The sequence below is a fragment of the Chelmon rostratus genome, chromosome 23 (genome assembly GCF_017976325.1).
Source record: "Chelmon rostratus isolate fCheRos1 chromosome 23, fCheRos1.pri, whole genome shotgun sequence".
Taxonomy (NCBI): Eukaryota; Metazoa; Chordata; class Actinopteri; order Chaetodontiformes; family Chaetodontidae; genus Chelmon; species Chelmon rostratus.
Genome location: NC_055680.1, coordinates 2,071,985 through 2,090,896, shown reverse-complemented (window position 1 = coordinate 2,090,896; position 18,912 = coordinate 2,071,985). Strand labels below are relative to the sequence as shown.

At 43.1% G+C, this 18,912-nt stretch overlaps 1 protein-coding gene across 1 annotated transcript in view; it reads left to right on the top strand.

The window, feature by feature from the left end:
* Positions 1–16,717, top strand: part of mllt3 (MLLT3 super elongation complex subunit) — a 47,837-nt gene extending 31,120 nt beyond the window's left edge. Inside the window, exons 7-13 of the mRNA XM_041965242.1 lie at positions 1,154–1,729; positions 8,671–8,740; positions 10,518–10,656; positions 11,820–11,916; positions 12,051–12,119; positions 12,766–12,837; positions 16,305–16,717. Coding sequence (XP_041821176.1) covers positions 1,154–1,729; positions 8,671–8,740; positions 10,518–10,656; positions 11,820–11,916; positions 12,051–12,119; positions 12,766–12,837; positions 16,305–16,436 — 1,155 coding nt within the window. The 3' untranslated portion in view covers positions 16,437–16,717. The remainder of the gene's footprint in view (positions 1–1,153; positions 1,730–8,670; positions 8,741–10,517; positions 10,657–11,819; positions 11,917–12,050; positions 12,120–12,765; positions 12,838–16,304) is intronic.
* Positions 16,718–18,912: the final 2,195 nt, after the last annotated feature.

Genomic DNA, 18,912 nt, shown 5'->3' with positions numbered 1-18,912 from the left:
AGAGCACTAAACCAGGTTTTATGTTGGGCTACCCTGGGAGGGAAATGGGTTCACTGCATGCTGGAGTTTAGAATGAGCCAGCAGTTTTACATCCTGAGGTCCCGGGGTCACCAGCAGATAGACAAAATGAAAGGTTTTAGAGGTGATTGGGCAGAGTTGTAACACACCCCGTCGTCTAGACTGCTTTAATGGGTTTACTGCATTGATGAAATATTGACAAGGGGGCTGGAGGTGAGACCCAGGGACAAATGGCCCCCGTCGTTAGAAGGAATGCATTTCCTCCTTTCTCCGCATTGCTCCTCGCTCCACTTTTAAAGTTGCGCATGTGTGGCTGTTGAAAAGGCCCCTTCACCCCACTGAACAGCACTGTTCAAAAGAGGTCCTGAGTTTGCTCTTTAAGCCCATAGATGAGGACTAAGAAGACCCTTTTGATTTTCTTTTAAGAATAGACCTCTTTTCACAGATGGTAATGCCAAACTGCAGGGTGGCATGCATGTTTTCTCTTGTGCAAAAAGCAGAGGATTAATCTTCATTTGACCTAGCTGCCTGGTTTTTGCTCACTTTGTTGTTTGGCAGTACGCAGAAGTTCTACATGTAGTCTAAAACGCAGTCCAAAGTCCACACAATACAAGCAGCAAGAAGACAGCATAATCACAAGAGCCATTTTTTCCTACCGCAAAGAAAGAAACGGTGAGATTTTTAAAAAATGGGCCCCTGTTTTTTCATATTTTGGGTTCTTGAGTTATTATCAGATGAACTTACTTTCAGTTATTATCACAGCACTACAGGCCCATACCATCATCAGACAACAGGGTTTCTCAGTGGCCAATTATGCCCTTGCCCTATTATGTTTGCCCACTGACCTAAAGTGGGATTTCGCTCCACCCTGCTGCATAATCCTAAAAGCTGAAGTTTTTTTTCTTTTGTGGCTTCGATGATTCTGTGTAATTCTGTTCTAACTCTCTGAATGTTGGATAGGATTTCTTGTTGGGGTTTTTTCATACAGGACTTAACTTGCCATCATACAGATGTACATCATGATTTAGACTACTAGCAACCAAAAGACTCAATCAGTTGCTTGTTGTTCGTCTTTTGATGTGTAGGATGTGTCATACAATGTGTGATCTATCTCATATGTTGCTTTAACCCACAGGATGGTTCCAAAGGAAGCTGTACTACCCTTCTTACCACCGCCACAACCACCAGCACCAACAGCAGCTTCTCCAAACTCCACAAACCCTCCAAGGACCATAAAGACAAGCCTCCAAAAGACTTGAAAGAGCCTAAAAGTGCCTTCAGAGACTCTGGCTGGGAACCCAGCAAAGCCTCCAAAGAACCCTCCAGGAAACCCAAAGAGAACCAGCCACTTAGAGATATCAACCCTAAGATGGGCTTCAAGGAACCCAAGTCTTTGTCCAAGGAGCATCGGACTGAGGGAATGAACCATGTGTCAGGGCTAAACAAGCGTCTGTCCACCCCCGAAGGTGACGATCACCTGACCAAAAAACGCAAAAAGGGATTTGGGGATTCATCAGGGAAGCAGACATCGAGCTTAGACGCTCAACATTTGGATAAGAAACTCTTGAAGGATAAATCACAGATGCGAACAAGTAAATTGCGACCAGAAGGTGATGAGGCAGAACGCAGGAAGGTGTCCACACTTCCACCATTCCAGGAACTGGTGGACCCCAATGACTCTGATATGGAGGACCAGTCCACCAAATCAGATGTAAGTAGAATATCTTTTTAGAATCTTTTTGGGCTTGTAGATATTATCAAAACCAAGAGTTAGGGCTGGACATAAACTTTTTTTTTTTTTGCATGTAGCACTGGTGCTCCAGAGGTTGAAAGTTTGAAAGGCCTCAAAATTGTAGCATGAGTGTAAAACATCTGTTACCATCTCTCTAAAAAAAAACAGAACACTGTTTCATCACTGAAACAGGCATGTGACTGGTAGAGGACATTAATGTTGCATACAGGACACCACCCAAACCTTCACGAGAAATGTTTTCGGCCATATATCTTGCCATATAAAGTGTTTTTTGTTCTCTTATTACACAAACATGGGAAGCAGGGTAACAACTAAACACTAGAATCCACAGATTCAAGTCATCGGCCACAACTAGAGTCTGTGGCCAGGCATGAAGGTCTTTGTTTCCATGCGAGCTCATTGGAGAGGAGACTCATGTCCCTTTTATCGTCATGGAGGTTTTAGAAGTGTGGTGCTTGTACAAGTCCAGCACATTAAACTCACTTGTGGGTGGGGGTTGTGGAAAGGTCTCCAATTCTTCCAACTTTAAGACAGAGGATTTGTTGGTGGTCAGTCCTTCCTCTGCGTGGAAGGGCTATAAAATCAAATAACCAGCAGCAAGAGAGAATTCTTTAATGGTGGTCTGGTGGACTCCAGGGGGTTGGGCGGTAGAATGGGAGAGAAGGGGTGGGCACCAATAAACCTAGTGGGAGTTCAGCTGCATTTGTCTGGGTGGCCAAACAGGAAGTGGACAAAACTGAATTGAGATAGTTAGATGATGCCTTGTTGACAACAAATTATTTTGTACACTTAAAATGCGTTAGTATTGGAAATAGTTGAATGTAGATATAGAATGTGTTGATTACAAACTCAAAAAGTATTCCTCTGTACCTCCACCTCAAGAGCAGGATTAAAAAACTGTCTACAGTGGCTCCTTTCATGTATAGGCATTTGCCTGTGTTGCCTGGTCTGCGCACATTTGGTGGAGAACCTCCCCATAAAGAAGGGCTGTTTTCAGGCAAAATGGTAGACAAGAAAGATTTATGGGTTTACAACACCTGAGGAGAAAGGGGGGACGCGGCAGTGAATAGCATGGAGTTCCCCTTTAATCCTTTTAGCTTTTGAAAGAAGAAAAAGGGTGAGCGTCTGTGGAAGAAAGGTCTGAATCCCCGTGCTTTGAGCAGTTTTATTTTATGCAATGTTGTTTTCATGTCTATTCTCAGATGTTTGTGTGAAGCGTGGGTCTTTATGTATCTTTCTCTGTCGGGACAGCTTGTTTAGCCATGGGAGTTATTACTTGGCACTAGCAGAACCTGTGTTTTTTGTCTGCGCTGTATGTAAATGCCTTTAAGTTCTCCCGTAGAGGGATTGGGGGTCGGTTTGGTTGTAAAGGGGATGTGGGGTGACAAATGCCAGGTGTTTGACTCTCCCCAGGCTAGCAACCCCGGTGGCCGAATGCCGGGCCGACACAGAGCGCCGCTCTCATTCCTCATGTGACCACTTGTTTGATCTCAGCCTTTTCCACTGAGCGCTGGGCCAGAAACAGCGGAGAGGAGGAAATGTGGAGTAGGTAATGACATGAAGGGAAAGTAGGCTGGCGTGTTAGCATGAGAACTTGTTTTTAGCACACTGCATGTGGTCACAGGCTGAGTGATTTGTCACCTGCACAGCTTTGTGTAAAGCTCACATCATCACAGAGGCATATACGATAGATGGATGTTTGTTTAAATATCATGGTTTGTGATATTATTCAGGATGACTGATTTAATATTGTTGCCAATGTTATAGCACCATTCTGATTGAAGATGAATTAAGGGAAGTTTAATACCTTTCCTTTGTGTTGCAGCCCGCAGCAGTGTCAGTGTAAATGAGCTGGCTTTGTTTGAATGAATCCACAGTGTCAAGCTGAAAGGCTTCTTAATTCACATTAAAATAGTTTTGTTTGGACAGCCCCTGCTGAATCAGACAAGCAAACCAAATAGTGTTGGTCAGTATGCTCTTGTTGGCTGGCATTTCTTTTTGGCTGTCCTAACTGTGCCAAGAGTTAAGGGATGACGCCAGATTGATGCCAGAAACTCTGACTAAAGACTATTTATTTTCTTTGAAGAGGGCAGCTTTGAGTGAAGCAGGACAAAAGGCCTAAAAGAGGAGTGGTGGTAAGATTTATGGCACTCTGAAGAAGCTGTCCCATAAACCAACAGACCAGCTGTGTGTTGTTTGTAGGAGGTGACAACCATTGAAGTCACTCTGCCTTTTGTCCTCACTCCTCTTTTTCTCTCATGTTTCTTCTGGCGGTGGCCTCTCACCACTTCTCCGTTTTCTCTGGCAGCTTGCAGCCTCCTTTTTGTATATCTGGGTGTGCATACTAACATCTAGGTGCACTTTACACTGACACAGTGACACATTTTAAACCCACATTTCCACTAGATGTGAGTGGGTCACACACATCATCCAGGCTGGCTTCACAAGCCTCCTCCCAGCTGTGGTTAGATGCAGCTTGTTTTTGGAAACAGGGCTGTCCATCATGGGTGGGAATTTCACTGAATAATGAGTCTCGAATTAGGTAAAATCTACCAAGTATGTGTGCACATACAAGGAGTTTGACTCCAGTTTAAATGTTGCACTTAATGTAGTGTAAATATGAGTATCTCTTCTAGTCATTTTCCTGCTGCCTGCTAGAGGCTTCCCTTATCCTGAACTTTTAAGAACTGACTTGCGTGTAGTTCTGCTGCTTCTACAATGTTAACCAACTTTTACCATGCTCCTGCCTTCATTAGCAGTTTCACTAGCATCTTTTTGCCAGTCAAACAGAAGCAGAGCAGCCACAGCAGGACCTGTCTAACTCTAGCTGTTCTGCATCTGATGTGACTGACCAATAGGAAAAGATCGCAGATGTTCTGTTCCTCCTCTCAGGTCAGCTTCAGCTCTGGTAGTGGTGTTTGTTAGTAGTGATATGGAGATGGTGTGCAGACAGGCAGGTGGTGCTAGTGGCCTGTAAGAGCCCAGCATAGCTGTACTGCAGTCCGTCACCATTATGCTCTAATGTTCTGTCTTTGAACTGTTGATGCCCCGCAGATGACACTGCAAATTTCTTGCACTCCAGAAAGTCTTAGAGACACGAGTGTTGGATCATCAACTGTGAAGGAGGCAAAAAAAATCACACACACACAGATCAGTTCATGAATTTCACCATCTGAAGGTCTGAGGACTGAAACATTGCAAATAAGTGAGTGTAATTGAGGCTTGTACATCTTTGTCTAACACACATTCTTCATTGTAAGGCTGCAGCTAATGATTATTTTCAGTTTTTATTCATCTGTCTGGTGTTATCTCATTACACTAATTGGGCATTTGAAAAAGAAAACTATGAAAAATGGCCATCCCAATTTATCAAGGTGACGTCTTTGAAGCTCTTTTTTGTCAAATAAACAGTTTAAAACCCAAAGATATTAAGTTTACTATCATAGAAGACAAAAGAAACCTCAGCAGCTGAAAGCAGAGAATTTTGTCTTCAGAAATGACTCAAACCGAGAACTCGATTATCAAAAGTGTTTCTCATTATTCTTCTGTCTAATAATGAATTTTTGAGGCTGTGCCATTATTGTTCTTCCTCACTTACTGTTGTTTGTCCTGGTCGATATTGATTCAGTAGCACAAAGGTGGTTACAGTTGTTCCGTCTGTCACAGTTGTCCTTGTTTTGATGTGACATCACATGTGCTCGACCCGTCTCGATGGCCAGCCCCTGAAAGCACCTGGAGCTTGAAGAAAGCTCAACACGCTGCAGCTTCTGAAAACTGAAAACTTGCCATTGAATAAAACAACACATACACACACACAGACGCGTAGCATTTTGAAAAGGCTGTAATTGAAAAGCCAAATTGAGACATTGACCATTTTAATAACACAGACTGCTACATAGCATAAAGAAACAAGCACTGAAAACACAGGCAGATACAGAACAACTGCAGTGGTTTAGTTGATTAATTGACCTCCCTGTGATTCCACAATTTTCTGGCTATTATCCCAGACCACAATACTTACAGCTGGGCGAAAAGCAGAGAATAACATTCACTCTCAGGGATCTTCAGAGCTGTCAACAAATCAGGAGCCAGATAATCACATCAGACTGTCTGGATGTTCATCTCATCTGCAGCCAAGTCTGCCAGTATGATCTCCTTCTTCCCCAGAGCGCCCAGGCCGCATCCGTGTTGAATTTTATGAGCTGTAAAACTTTGAAGAGGACGAATGATTCTGTATCAAAGTGATTCGAGATCGCCAGCGCAGGACAGACTACACAAGTGCTCACTTTAAAGCTAGCTTCATCTCCAGAGTAATAAGAGTTTCCATTCTTACCATAAATAAAGAAATGCCTTGGTTTAGTACTAGCTGTCAGAGTAAGGGCTACTGTGATACCTTTATCGTGCAAGAAACATGCACAGAACACACAGTCGACTAAGAATAAAAAGAAAAAGAATGAATGTTGCTCCACTGTCTACTGCCTGCAGCTTTGATTGCAAGCACATTGACCAAAGGAGTAAACATTCATTTTACAGCCTTTCCTTTTGATACACCATTTCCTACAACTGATGAACAATTTCACATGCACAGTGCATTTCTGGTTGCTTCACACACATGGTGATTTCTCGTATTCCCTCTGCTCGTTTCTGAGATCAGTCAGGTTGTGAAAGGAAGTGTCTGCTCATGTGAGAGTGCAATAAGAACACAGTGTGTATCTAATCAAGTGGACCGTCATGAAACAAGCTGACCTCTAGCCGTAGTGAGCATGCTGTACATGAACTTTCCCGCAGTGTGCCTGTTGATGCTGGAATTAATAATTCTTGAATGTATTAATCCATTCATTCAAAGTGTCATATAAATGTCAATAATTTAATGTACTTAATGAATAGTTATGGGCCTTTTTGTCCCTGATGGATTTCCATCATTCTCACACTGATACGACCATGAAAAACATCTCACATTTAATTCTGTGTAATATTTAAAAGTCTCCCCAATAGTCTTGAGTGTGCCTTTTTAGCCTCTTTAGTTAGAAAACATTTCGCACCAGCCCGATCAACATCACTGCTTTGACCCAGACCAGACTCCTCTGGGAGTCAGGTATTGCCAGTTTGTCATATTCCCTTTCCCTGACCTTGACCAACACGAGTCCCTCATTTAACGCTGAAGGGGTGATTCAGAACTGGATCCAGTGGGCACAAATGGCCTGTTAGATCATTTGTTACAGTGCTGTATTGTGTGTTTGCCACAGTGTTTCCAAGATAGTAATGAGGCTGAAGGCAGGTGCCCGCTAGAAGCTTCTTCAGAGGAAGTATCATATTATGAGGCATGATGGTCTTCTGACATTTGCCAGAGATGCCTAAAAGTTCACAGTCTCCCGTCACAGCCAACAGGCAGTTTGCGCGACTCAGCAGTGAAGGTTAATAGTGGCAGAAGTACACGTCAGGAATGTGGAGAAAAGAATCTGTGCAGTGTTTGGAGCGCTGCCCACTCTGTCACCTGTGCACACCTGGGATCCCTGCACAGAGCAGATGTGGCTGACTGATTGGCTGTGTCCAAAAACTGTTGACGTTGACTCCTCTGTGGGAACGTTTGAGCACAGTCACACAGATGATGTCGAACTTAAACATTCCACACTAGGTGTAGTGAGCGCGCTTATGTTTCAGCACTGTTTCTGTTTCTGTGTCGTTCGCTGCGTGTGTGCAGCAAATCCTCAGACTGAGTGATTTATGAAGCTACATGTCGACCTGAGGCCCGAGCAGTAAAGATGGCCTGGCCGGCAGTACAGCTGAACACCGTGTGGGTTTGTTGGATGGATGTTGGCCCTGACATTCCAAGACTTCAAGGAATCAGTGCTGACAAAAACAGACTAATATGCCACCTCACAACGAGAGCAGCGTTTAAACTCCCTTCAAAGCCTTTGGTCAGTGAGCCAGCTGACTGCTGACATGCAGTAGTCTCTGAATGTGACAAAACAGCGTCCACGAGGGCTGGGCGACGTGGCCAAAAAATGCAATCTTTTTTTTTTCCTTTGTTTGCTTTTCTCCCTGCAAAATGCAGCAAAACTAAAACGTTCGTCAGATTTTTTTGGACTAAATGTACAAGAATAAAAAGACCCTGGTTGCAAGGCTGTCACTCAAAAGGTTATAACTTAACTTATGCACAACCAGAAACTCGTGCATACATAGAACATGTTGTGTGACCACTAGCTGACTAAAAGTAACCAAACAACTTGATTTTCACAATGAATACATTTGACACATTGCACAAAAATTAACATTTAATTGGATGTTTCAGCCCCACGTGTGCTGGGAATACAAACTGAGAGAAGTCCAGTTTAAAGCTGTACTTCAGTGATTTAATACTTTTTTTCCATAAATTTGGAGGAACGTGTGAGAAAGAGATTTTTTTTTTTTAATAGTCAAGATTGAAGCAGCAGAGACAGATTCTGACTTCCTCTCTCTAATATGGGTCCAGCTCAGGTGGAGCCTGTTCCCATAATTCAAATCGATCTTCGTCAGATCCCCCCTGTCTGGTTAACGTGGCTGCCTTACAGTTTGCTATGCAGGCTTTCCGCAAAAAGTACGTTTCCAAGCCCACGATGGGATGACCTTGATGACATCACCAGGGTTACTCACTCTTTTCAGTCATTCCCTTCTCCACGTTCATCCTTGTTGTTTGGCAGGAAACAAATAATTCATGTATTTTATGTTACTCAATCATGCATCAACAATTATCCATCAGATCTGCTGCTGGATAGAACTTGGACCTGTTTTGTTCATTTGATTCAAGATTTGTTTGTTCGCAAAATATATTACAATACCAGACTGTATTGTATTGTTCCAACTTCAGTCTGTGTCGTCTGTTTTATTTATCACTGTTTGTTTTCTCCTCTTCCTCCCAGTCCGAACAGCCCAGTCCGGCCAGCTCCAGCTCCAGTTCAGGCTTTGCTCCCACGCACCACAAACGACAAGGTAATTATGTGGAACATGCATAACTTAAAGCTGATCTGATGTTTATTGCCTTTTTCAGCCAGTCATACGGAGCATCTGGTGGTTTCGGTGTAACCTCTCGTCCAGCTTGTTTGGCAGAAATAAAAGAGGTTCAGTCAGAGTTAGATACAGAATTCAAACTGCAGTTACTCATTTCCTTTCTAACTGAACAAACAGAGCTTTATTATTTAATGTTTGCTCTGAGATTAAATAAAGTTTAAGATAGAAGAAGACTATGGAATACCTGCTCACTACATGCCTACTGGAATGTAAATAGATTCTGAAGTGCAGGAGAGTGTATTCAAACACATGATGAAATGAGGGACTGAACTCCAGCTTTAGTCAAAAGTAAAAAGATGTGATGTGAGAGAAGGAGCTGTTTGCTCTGGTAACACTTTACTGGCCAGTTTCATCGCTGAGTATTGGGGCCACTGCTGGGAAAAAGTCAGAAAATTTTAAGGATTAAGTTGTAATATTTTCAAAACATTATATACTGTCATAAGAATAATGAGGGAATTTCGAGGAAACGCCATAATATTATGAGATAAAGCCGTCAGAAGTGAAAAACTGTAAAAGTCGATTACAGGGTAGTTCACAGGAAAACATGAGAATATAGTATTAAGTCAGAATGTTATGTGTTTCAGTTACCTTTTCCCATTACTTTTTCTTAATCGTGATTTAATTCTCAAAATATTTTTGGACTTTATTCTCATTATCTTTTGTGTGTGTGTGCTGAATAGTTGCCATAATGTTGTGATGATGTCCAAAACCATGGAAACGATGAATAAAGAATGTTTTCAATGCTCTATCACAGGCATCTCAAACCGGTTCCATAAAGGGCCGTGTGGCTGCAGGTTTTTGTTCCAACCAAAGAGGAGCACATCAGGCCAACCAATCAAAATCAAGGGATCACTTAGTTATCAGCTGAAGACTGAGATCAGCTGATTAATTGATTCCAGCCTGGTGTGCTCCTCCTTGGTTGGAATGAAAACCCTGCAGCCACACGGCCCTTTATGGAATCAGTTTGACATGCCTGCTCTAGAAGTACTTTAGTACTGAGAGCAGTCTAAGAGGGCCAGGTTAATCTTGAATGTATTGTTTAGTCCAAGATACGGGACATTTTTTTGCATCTTTTCTTGAGGGTGACCGCTGCTTGTGTTTGTAATTTTCTCTGGATGCAGTGGTGGACTTCATCATCAGGAAAAGGGTGGCTATTCCTGCCACCACTCACACAGGTAACAGTTCCTCTGTGACCTGTGAGGCTCCCCGCGTCCCTTTCACATCTGCATGGAGAAAATCTTTCTAGCTTGTCTACATGCATGAGGACTCATGCATCTCTTTGCAGCCATGTTAATAGGGTGTTATACCATGGATGTGATGCCACCCTCCAGAGCACCCATCACTGCTGATCCAGCAACATGTACATAGTCGTTTTTGCACCCTATGATGACCTCCACTACACATCAGTGAGCCACAGTGTTGCACAGGGTGACCCTTCATTACCATGAACACACACGGTCCCACATGCACCATCCTGCTGCCCCAAATACTCACTAGAGCACCAAGGAACTGATGGGTTTGGAGCTGAGAGCCACAGACAGGATAGGGAAGTGAAAGAGTCCACTGGACCATCCCTCCACCTCACAGCATGATGCGCTGCCTTGTGCATGTTTTCACGTATGCTTAATTGTAAATAATAACTAACAAAAAAAAAAAAAGAAATCAACTCCTGCGTGGTCTTTTGTGTTCTGGTACACAGTGCTGGGCCCGTTGCAGTCAGTCATGCAGGATCTGCACTCAGACGACAACGATGAAGATTCAGAGGACGACGATGACAACGACATGGACTCTGACGTGGAGCGGCCAGCACACACGCATCTCACACACCATCAACGCCGGTTAGTAAATGGTCTGAACGAGCCAGCTTCTTGATTGACCTACGTGACACACATTTGTTTCGTGAAACAGTAATCATCGCACAGGCAGCAAAGCCTGCTGGGATACGGACGCTGTAGACTTTTAAATAGACAATTGCTGTTGTGTGGGCTGTTGGGAGCAGTTTGTGATTTTCTGTTTAACCTCTAATGACGTGAATTCTGGCTTGTCCTCACAAGCAGAACGGTGAGCTTGCTGTCAAAAACAAGTCTGGGTTCAGCATAGGCCTCTGATCACCACAGAGTGCGCACGACTCAAGTCAGAACGTGTCTGCATTTCTGCTTTACGCTCGATTTACTTCACTGTACCCTCTCCTGAGTGCCAGTAAATATGCTTTCAGGTTGGCTTAACCACTGCAGCAAGGGCAGCATAGCTAAATATATAAAAGCATAAATCAACTGGCGAGTCCACAAACTAATGATGGTTTAAACCACCATCCTGTTGATACAGTCTTTTAAAAAATCACAAACATTATGCATTCAGAAACTGAGAAAATACAAATGGTCGTATTGAAAGAATTATGTGCTATGAACACTCAAAATTAACCAAACCTCCACCTCCACCACTTTCCCCCCCCAATATTGGTAACACTTGTGTGCACTTGGAAAAATGTTGTATATATAGATTTTTTTTGTAATCATTGTCATAAATAAATGGCCCTAATAAACCCACTGTACACTACCTGCTCAACAAACAGCAAACAGACGCAGAGACTAGCTGGGGAACATTTAGTAGCTAAAGAGCAGATATTTCTCTCAGGAGCTCGTAGAGATCAGAGCTAAAGGTGAGTCAGTGTTGGACGTACATTCATCAGGTGGACAATGCTGACAGTGCTCTGTATCTGCAGGATGTGGTTGCTAACACATTAGCCACATCAGCTTTTTCAGGTGAAAATATGTCAGCTGTTTACGGCTTGTTCTGCTGCCCTCAAGCAGCCAAAAAAAATGTGCGACTGCAGGTTTATTTGACAGGAAGCAACAGGTGTTATTATCTGGAAAGGGTTTCCAGAAAATGTGCTATATCACAATGTAAACTTGAATATGCAGTTTACAAAAGTGTTTCGTAGAAAGCGTTTTTTGTCACACTGAAGCATTTGCTCTTTGTCTTTTCTCCTGTGACCACCCAGGGTCAGCTTGAGTGATGGCAGTGAGAGTGACAGCTCCTCGCCCTCACCCCCCTCCCGCAATGAAGCCCCGCCATTACTAAAGACTACTAATAACCAGGTGAGATGATATTCTATTGTGTATCAGGTGTTGTGTCAGTGTAATGTAGTGTCCCACAAGGAGAACCCAGCTGTTAATATACGTAGTTCCAAGTCAGGCAGAGTGACCGTGACTCGATGTGTTTACTTTGTCAGATACTGGAAGTGAAGAGTCCCACCAAGCAGAACAAGCAGGACAAGAACAAAAACCTGGATTGTGACAAGGTACGCAAGGCTTCTTTGTTTAGTTCTTCAGTATCTGCATGGCTATAAAACAACACCTCTCTGGCTGTGTTCAAGTCGAGTCCCCACATTTTCTAAATATACCAAAGTTATTGACATTTCCCTCAGTGTTACAATGTCTCTCACATTGGCAAAGAATATACACGTGAAACTGTAATTTTTGTCCAAATTTCAAACTACTTTAGGGGATTAAAGGGGTAAAACTGGCTTGTAAGAGGTTATCTGTACGGCAAATTAAATTTTACAAGATGCTGTTAACTTCTGGTTGGATTCATAATCTTTTTTACTTCTTTTCTGATCATATAGTTCCTGATTTAAATCTAAATTATTCCTGTTTTACACTGAACTTTGACTTCTTGTTGTGGAAAAAAAGGGTTTTGTGGATAATAGATCATTTATATTTCTGAATGCAAGACGTCAAAAAACGTACCAAAAACTTGGTATCGTATCAGCACTAGTAGTGAAGATTTCCAACTCTGTGTGTGCAAGACAGCAGCTGCAAACGTGGGTCTCTAGTGAAATGCTGTAGCCTGGGACGAGTGGTACGAACGTGTCAAGCGCGCGTTCACGTTCCTGCACCTTAGACCAGCTTTCTAAAGCGAACAACGTGTTGCTGTGTGTTTCCCAGGCTTACCTGGATGAGCTGGTGGAGCTGCACAAAAGACTGATGACACTAAGAGAAGGTCACATACTGCAACAGGTATGTACGACACACTGTGATGTGATGCATCATCAGCGTCTGAACTGAAGGTGCCTGCATCCTCTAATTCAACTACATTTCCTCCATCCCCCACAATGCATTTCACATGTGTAGATGAAAGTGAATTTGTTCTTAGTGGATTCAGTATGCTGCACTGCAGGCCTCTGTCAAAGCAGCCTCTTCAATGCTGTATCTTCGCCTGTATTCTTGTTAAAAAGTCTGTAACTCTATAGTCTCTCTTGTAAATGATGAGGTCTAGAGGGAATAACTTGGTCTGAACGCTGAAGGGCGACATCGTTATTTATCTGCGTCTGTGACAGTCGTCGCCGGATGCACTACGTTTGCGTGTTGTGCGTCCGGATTTCATGAACATCTCAGGAACGCCTTGAGGAAATTTCTTCAAATTTGGCAAAGACGTTCACTTGGACTCTGCTTCGGTTTTCGCGGTCAGAGGTCAAAGGTTTCTGTGATCTCACGTCCGTCACATTTTCATGAATGCAGTATTTCATGAAGGGAGGGAATTTCTTTACAGCTGGCACAAGCATCCACTCGCACTCAAAGATGAACTGATTAGAATTTGGTGGTCAAAGGTCACTCTGACCACACACAACATATAACTCAAGAATTAATTTGCCAATTATGAAACAATTTCTCACAAATGTCTCACAGGATAAAATGATGAAGTGATGACATTTTATACCCGAAAGCTCAAAGGTCAGCTTCACTGTGACATCATAATATTCTGCTTTATCTCTTTTCTGGCCATTATTCAGCAGCATAACTCAGCAACAGAAGGCAGATTGTGACCATGTGTCACACTTGCTCAGATACTGAATGGTGACTAATCTTGAAACTGTGCTGATTGTTTAGATCTTCTGAGCTGCAGGTTGAAGACGTGTGTGAAGCCTCCACGTTTTACAGTTTGTAGCTTCTCTGCAGCAGCATCCACGTTTGAAGCATTGTGGTCCAGCACAGCTTGTTGGTCCTGCTGATACTGAGCTTCAGGTGATTGTTGTTGCACCGTGTGATGAAGCTCTCTATCAGTCCTCTGGACTCCTCTGGAAAAATTGCCTCTTGCCTGGACAGTCATGAATGTAAACTGAACATGACTGATTGGTGGAGGCCAGCATCCGAGAGGCAGTAATTCCAGTTTTTAAGATGAGCTGAGAGTATTTTTCCTGTCTCCCTTCTGCATAATGCAGTCGAACTGAATTACTCAGACTATGTGGGTGGATGGGTTGGCCAGAGATTCTGTCACCATTGTGTGCCATGTTTTTTGACTCTTTTACACTTGAACACTTTTCATTAAAAAAAAAAAAACACAATCCGAACACTTCATTTGCATGATAATGTAGTAACTATGCCCTCAACCCCTCTTTTTGGGTACAGTTTTGTTCATCTCACTGGACTTGAGCAGACCAGATAACGTGCTGTCACTACGACCTGTCGGTCTGATAGAGAGGGAAGCATCACTCTGTACTGCATCGATATGATCAAAAGTTAACAAGTGGTTTGTGTTCACCAACACACAAACAGAGTGGTGAGTTTGTCAGTTGGAGAAAGGTCTTGTGCTGACTCAGGGTCAGTTCTTGAATGTAAAGGGCTCGAAATGATCAGTGTAGTCAGCGAAAAAAAAGTCAGAATCACTCAGTTATACCTCCATGATATCAATATCTTAGTTTCATTACCTCAAGCAGGAGCTCTGCAGCATCATAGACGATCATAGTGTGAAACTGTAACATGAGCTGCCGAGCTCAACAGCCACAGTGAGACAACAAGCTAACATGCTCAGATTTGTTGGATATGTTGTAGCCTTCATCCCCAACTGGCTGACTCAAGTGATTTCACTTGGACAGGTACATAAAAAAACTGTATAAAGTACCTTATTTTTTCCAAGATTGTGCTCCAAATCCAAGACAGCCCTAATGTTGAATTCCCGTAGGTGAGCAGGCTGCTGTGTTATACATTAACCACAACATCCAACATGATGCAACAAGTACAACTTCTGTGCATGTAGACATAGTTCAGGCAGTGACTTGATCTAAACACTCTAGTTTTACTGGAAATTTCCTGACATAACATCATTTAGTTTATGTTGGGGTAATAACCAGTGGGAGAAGATGACTGCAGTCCAGGAAACTGTTTGAAAGTTAAAAAGTGTTCAGTGGATTGAATGTATAGACGCTCAGATTTATACTATTTATATACAGTCTTTAGAGGTATCACATTCCATCGCCAATAAGAAAACATTCCTACATTATTATCTATGAAGAGTTACACACTGACCTGCCAAGCTCCAGATAAAAAAAAGGAGAAATGTATTGGCTGGCTTCCCTTAGTTTTCACTGATCTCAGCATAGTATCGCTACATGCCTGTTCTATTGGTCAGCTATGTTGTTGCACTGGATTAGAAGAGGAGCTGTGATCTGTTACAGATCCTCTGCAATCTGCAGCTTCATCTGGAAGCAATGAATTATTTGGTTAACCTCCCTCCACCTAAGAGATTGCATGTTTCTTGCTTATATTCTCGCGGCGTATCATATTACGGTATTAGTGGATATTCCCAGCCGCGGCTGCCAAGTTCTGCCTCGCTCCCCTAACAAGACGTCTGGCTCTGAGGGAAGAAGAAATCCCATCCAAAGCAGCATCGCCCGTGCACAGCTTTAACTCGCACAGTAATCAAGCTAATCTACCAGAGTTCACCAACTGGCTCCACTTCCTGTTACAAGAGATGGAAATGATTAACTCGCAGCCCCTGCTGCACACTGGTGGGGACCACATATGGCAGCACAGAGAACGCTGCAGACAGTGGAGCATGACATGAGTTTGGTAGCTGTTTCCAGTTGAAGTGGACCCCAAACAGCAATGAAAACGAGCCAACAGGTCAAATCGCCAACCACCCGACTAACACGAAAGAGGAATGAGAGACGAGCTCATCTGACTTAGAGCTTCCCTGTCATGAAAACAAGCTGTCATTTTTTCCTCACATTGCTGAGAACTACACCAAGATATATAGTATGGTGTCGCTCGTACTCCCCCAGGACGCCCAACCCCAAGCTTCATTTTCACCACTGGATGCCTGTCCTGAAACCAGTAACACACTGGAAAGGCACGCGAGGGAGGAGGCCGTGCTCATTTTCATTACATGAGATTACAAGCTTTGCCCAAACTGTGAAACACCTCTACCCCACGTCTGACCAGATCACATGTCCACACACACTCTGTCTCTATCTGCTCATAAACCTGTCTGTCTGTCTCTGTGTTAAGTTGGTTATTTTTTGCGGTGACAGAGGCTGTGTACTGATGTTATTTCATTTCCTTTCATTTGCTTGCTTTGGCTTCATATTTAGTTAATCGTAAACTGTATGAAAGTATTTCTTGTTTGTGCAGATATTTTACTTGCGTAATAATACACGAATCAGCAGAAATTCATGTTGTGTTTACCCATTGTGCCCTCTATTCTCCAGATTGTGAACCTGATTGAAGAGACTGGACACTTCCACATCACAAACACTACTTTTGATTTCGACCTTTGCTCCTTGGACAGAAGCACGGTCAGAAAGCTCCAGAGTTACCTGGAAACCTCTGGACTGTCCTGAGGCTCTGAGCAGCTGGCTGCTGGATCTCTGTCTCCACACAGACTTTGGATTTTTTCTTGAATAAACTCCAATTTTGGATGCAATGCAAAAGCCCCACTGTGGCTGGGTCCAGTTGCTGCGTGTCCAGCCTGCTGGTTGGACTGGGCTCTCTGAATGGAGAGGTGGTCCCGCTACTGAAACCAGAGCCAGGTGTCGTGGGGATGAGCCCTGTCGATCAGGAGATCACCCAGAAAGCCTTGAGAACTTCACATGATTTATAGGAAAAAAAAAAAAAAAAAAAAGCGGCGACCTTGTTGCTCTTAATGAATGTGCATATTTTACCATGTATGTCTTGATTTGTTGTTCATTGTGACAAATGCATGGTCAACATTGCCTTACAACATTGTAAGTCTTATTTATTGAATTTAATTTGCAGGTGTGTGTGTGTGTGTGAGCGCGCGTGTGTGTGTGTGTGCGTGCGTATTTGAAATGGCAAAAAAAAAAAAGAAAAAGCGCAGAATAAGACTTTGTTGAAGCACTTCACAAGAGGCATATCTTTGAATCTGTGTGACAGCTGATCATTACTACGACACTCGATATGTCAGTGACTTGAATTGAAGTTGATTGTCATACTGAATCATTTCAGTGGGAACAGAACACTGCCACAGCAGGCGTGAAGGCGACGCCGATAGGTTTCGATTACGATCCATAACAGACGCAGTACGTGTGGGCAACACTGTCGGAACTTTTGTGTTTTATTTGAGGAACTGGTTTTTGTAAATGTTCAACTTGCATCGTGCAAAAAACTACTTTCAGCAGCCTTTGCAGAAGCACTCCTAAATCTTGAAAGGTCAGTTTTTGCGTGAACCCAGAGGCCGAGGCAGTCAGCGAAGGGAAGTAGTTTGGATTTCAAAATAAAATGGAGATTGGATCGGGTTAAAGCCTGATTCAGTTGCATCCCTGTCTTCTCAAAAGAAAAATTGTCGGTTTGGTTCTGAATGGTTGAACTCTTTTCAATCACCTGCAAACAAGTTTGAGCGCACTGACACAACACAAGAAGAAGGCAGCGTGTGGGGTTCCTCTGCGGGACAACAGAAGTAATATGTTGGTCCAATGCTGTCGGGAAACATTAATGAAGAGTTAGCCAACACACCACAAACCACAAATGTGTTTCCAGAGCCAAAGTTGTAACATATAAAGATCCAATTGACCGGTTGCTAAGCCCCGCCCCCCTTAGTTACTTACTACGCCTGTCATTCTGGCACGGAGTGTGATAATGCTGGCAGATTTAGCAGCAAAGTTCTGACTAAATTTTGAAAAACTACGACTTCTATTCCTCGCAGAAGTAAACGAGAGCAGGCTCATTTGTAGCTGAGGACTGTAGATTTTGCCAGCTGAGAGGATGACTTCCTCACAGATTTCACAAGTGTAGCTAGCTAAAGCGATGCTTAAACTTCATGAGCCAGCTGAGAAGACCAGTCCAGCTGATGTTTCCATGTGACACATTTTAAGAAGAGATGCTTGTAAAAGGGTCCTCTCTAAATTCTGATCTAGTTGCATCTTGGCTCATAGACTGACACATCCACAAACAGTGGATGTGTCGGTATCCTGTAACTCCACAAAATGATGCAGAAAGCTAATAACATGGCCGTGGCCTTTGGGTGTAACACCGTAGGTAGTGCATTTGCAGCTTTAGGGCAGATAAAGACACAGTTTAATCCATTCCTCACGTCTGCTCATGTTTTAGGTTTGTGAAAGACTATAAAAAGACGCTTTGATCTAACCTCTTGAGATACCGACTATCACACTTCGTAGGGCTCCATGGACACCGCATAGTTGCAGTTACTAAGCTTTGATTGGACAGGTGCTGTTTGGAGGGGGGGTTTAGCGAAAGGTCAGCTGGAATCTCAAAACAGTACATTTGCCTGGCCTGAGGATAACGGCACACATTTCAGTCATCTCAAAGACGTTCATGGTGTTGCACTCTGTCGTACACAAACCCTGCAGTTGATTTTCACACCTCTGCACACCCGGCCAATCACGTTAAGTGATTACTATCATAGTTATTGTTGGATTGTCTGTTTCAGAGAGTTATAAAAGTTTGGGGTTCCCAGTTGAACCGGTGCATCTGAAATGGTGTTTCAGATGCTGTTAGACAATCCAAAAGGCATGTGAAGCAAAACGAGGCCTTGGGTGTGCAGGCATTACTTCAGCTTTGCCAGACTGCAGCTGAGTTGGAGCTGAAAACAGCCGTTCTTTGGTGACTATTTAAAGCCTCTGTGTGCAGCAATTTAAAACATTCTGTTTAGGTGGTTGCATCAAAAAAAGACACTATGGCAGACATCAAAGAAAGCCATTATCTCCCTCCCCCTCTGCCTCATGGATGTCACCAACATCAACCAATTTTACTGGAAATATCATCTTCTGCTCTTTGTTTGTAGCATCACAACATGAAAATCGTACGCATAGTGGCTTTAAATCCGCACATTTTGGTTGT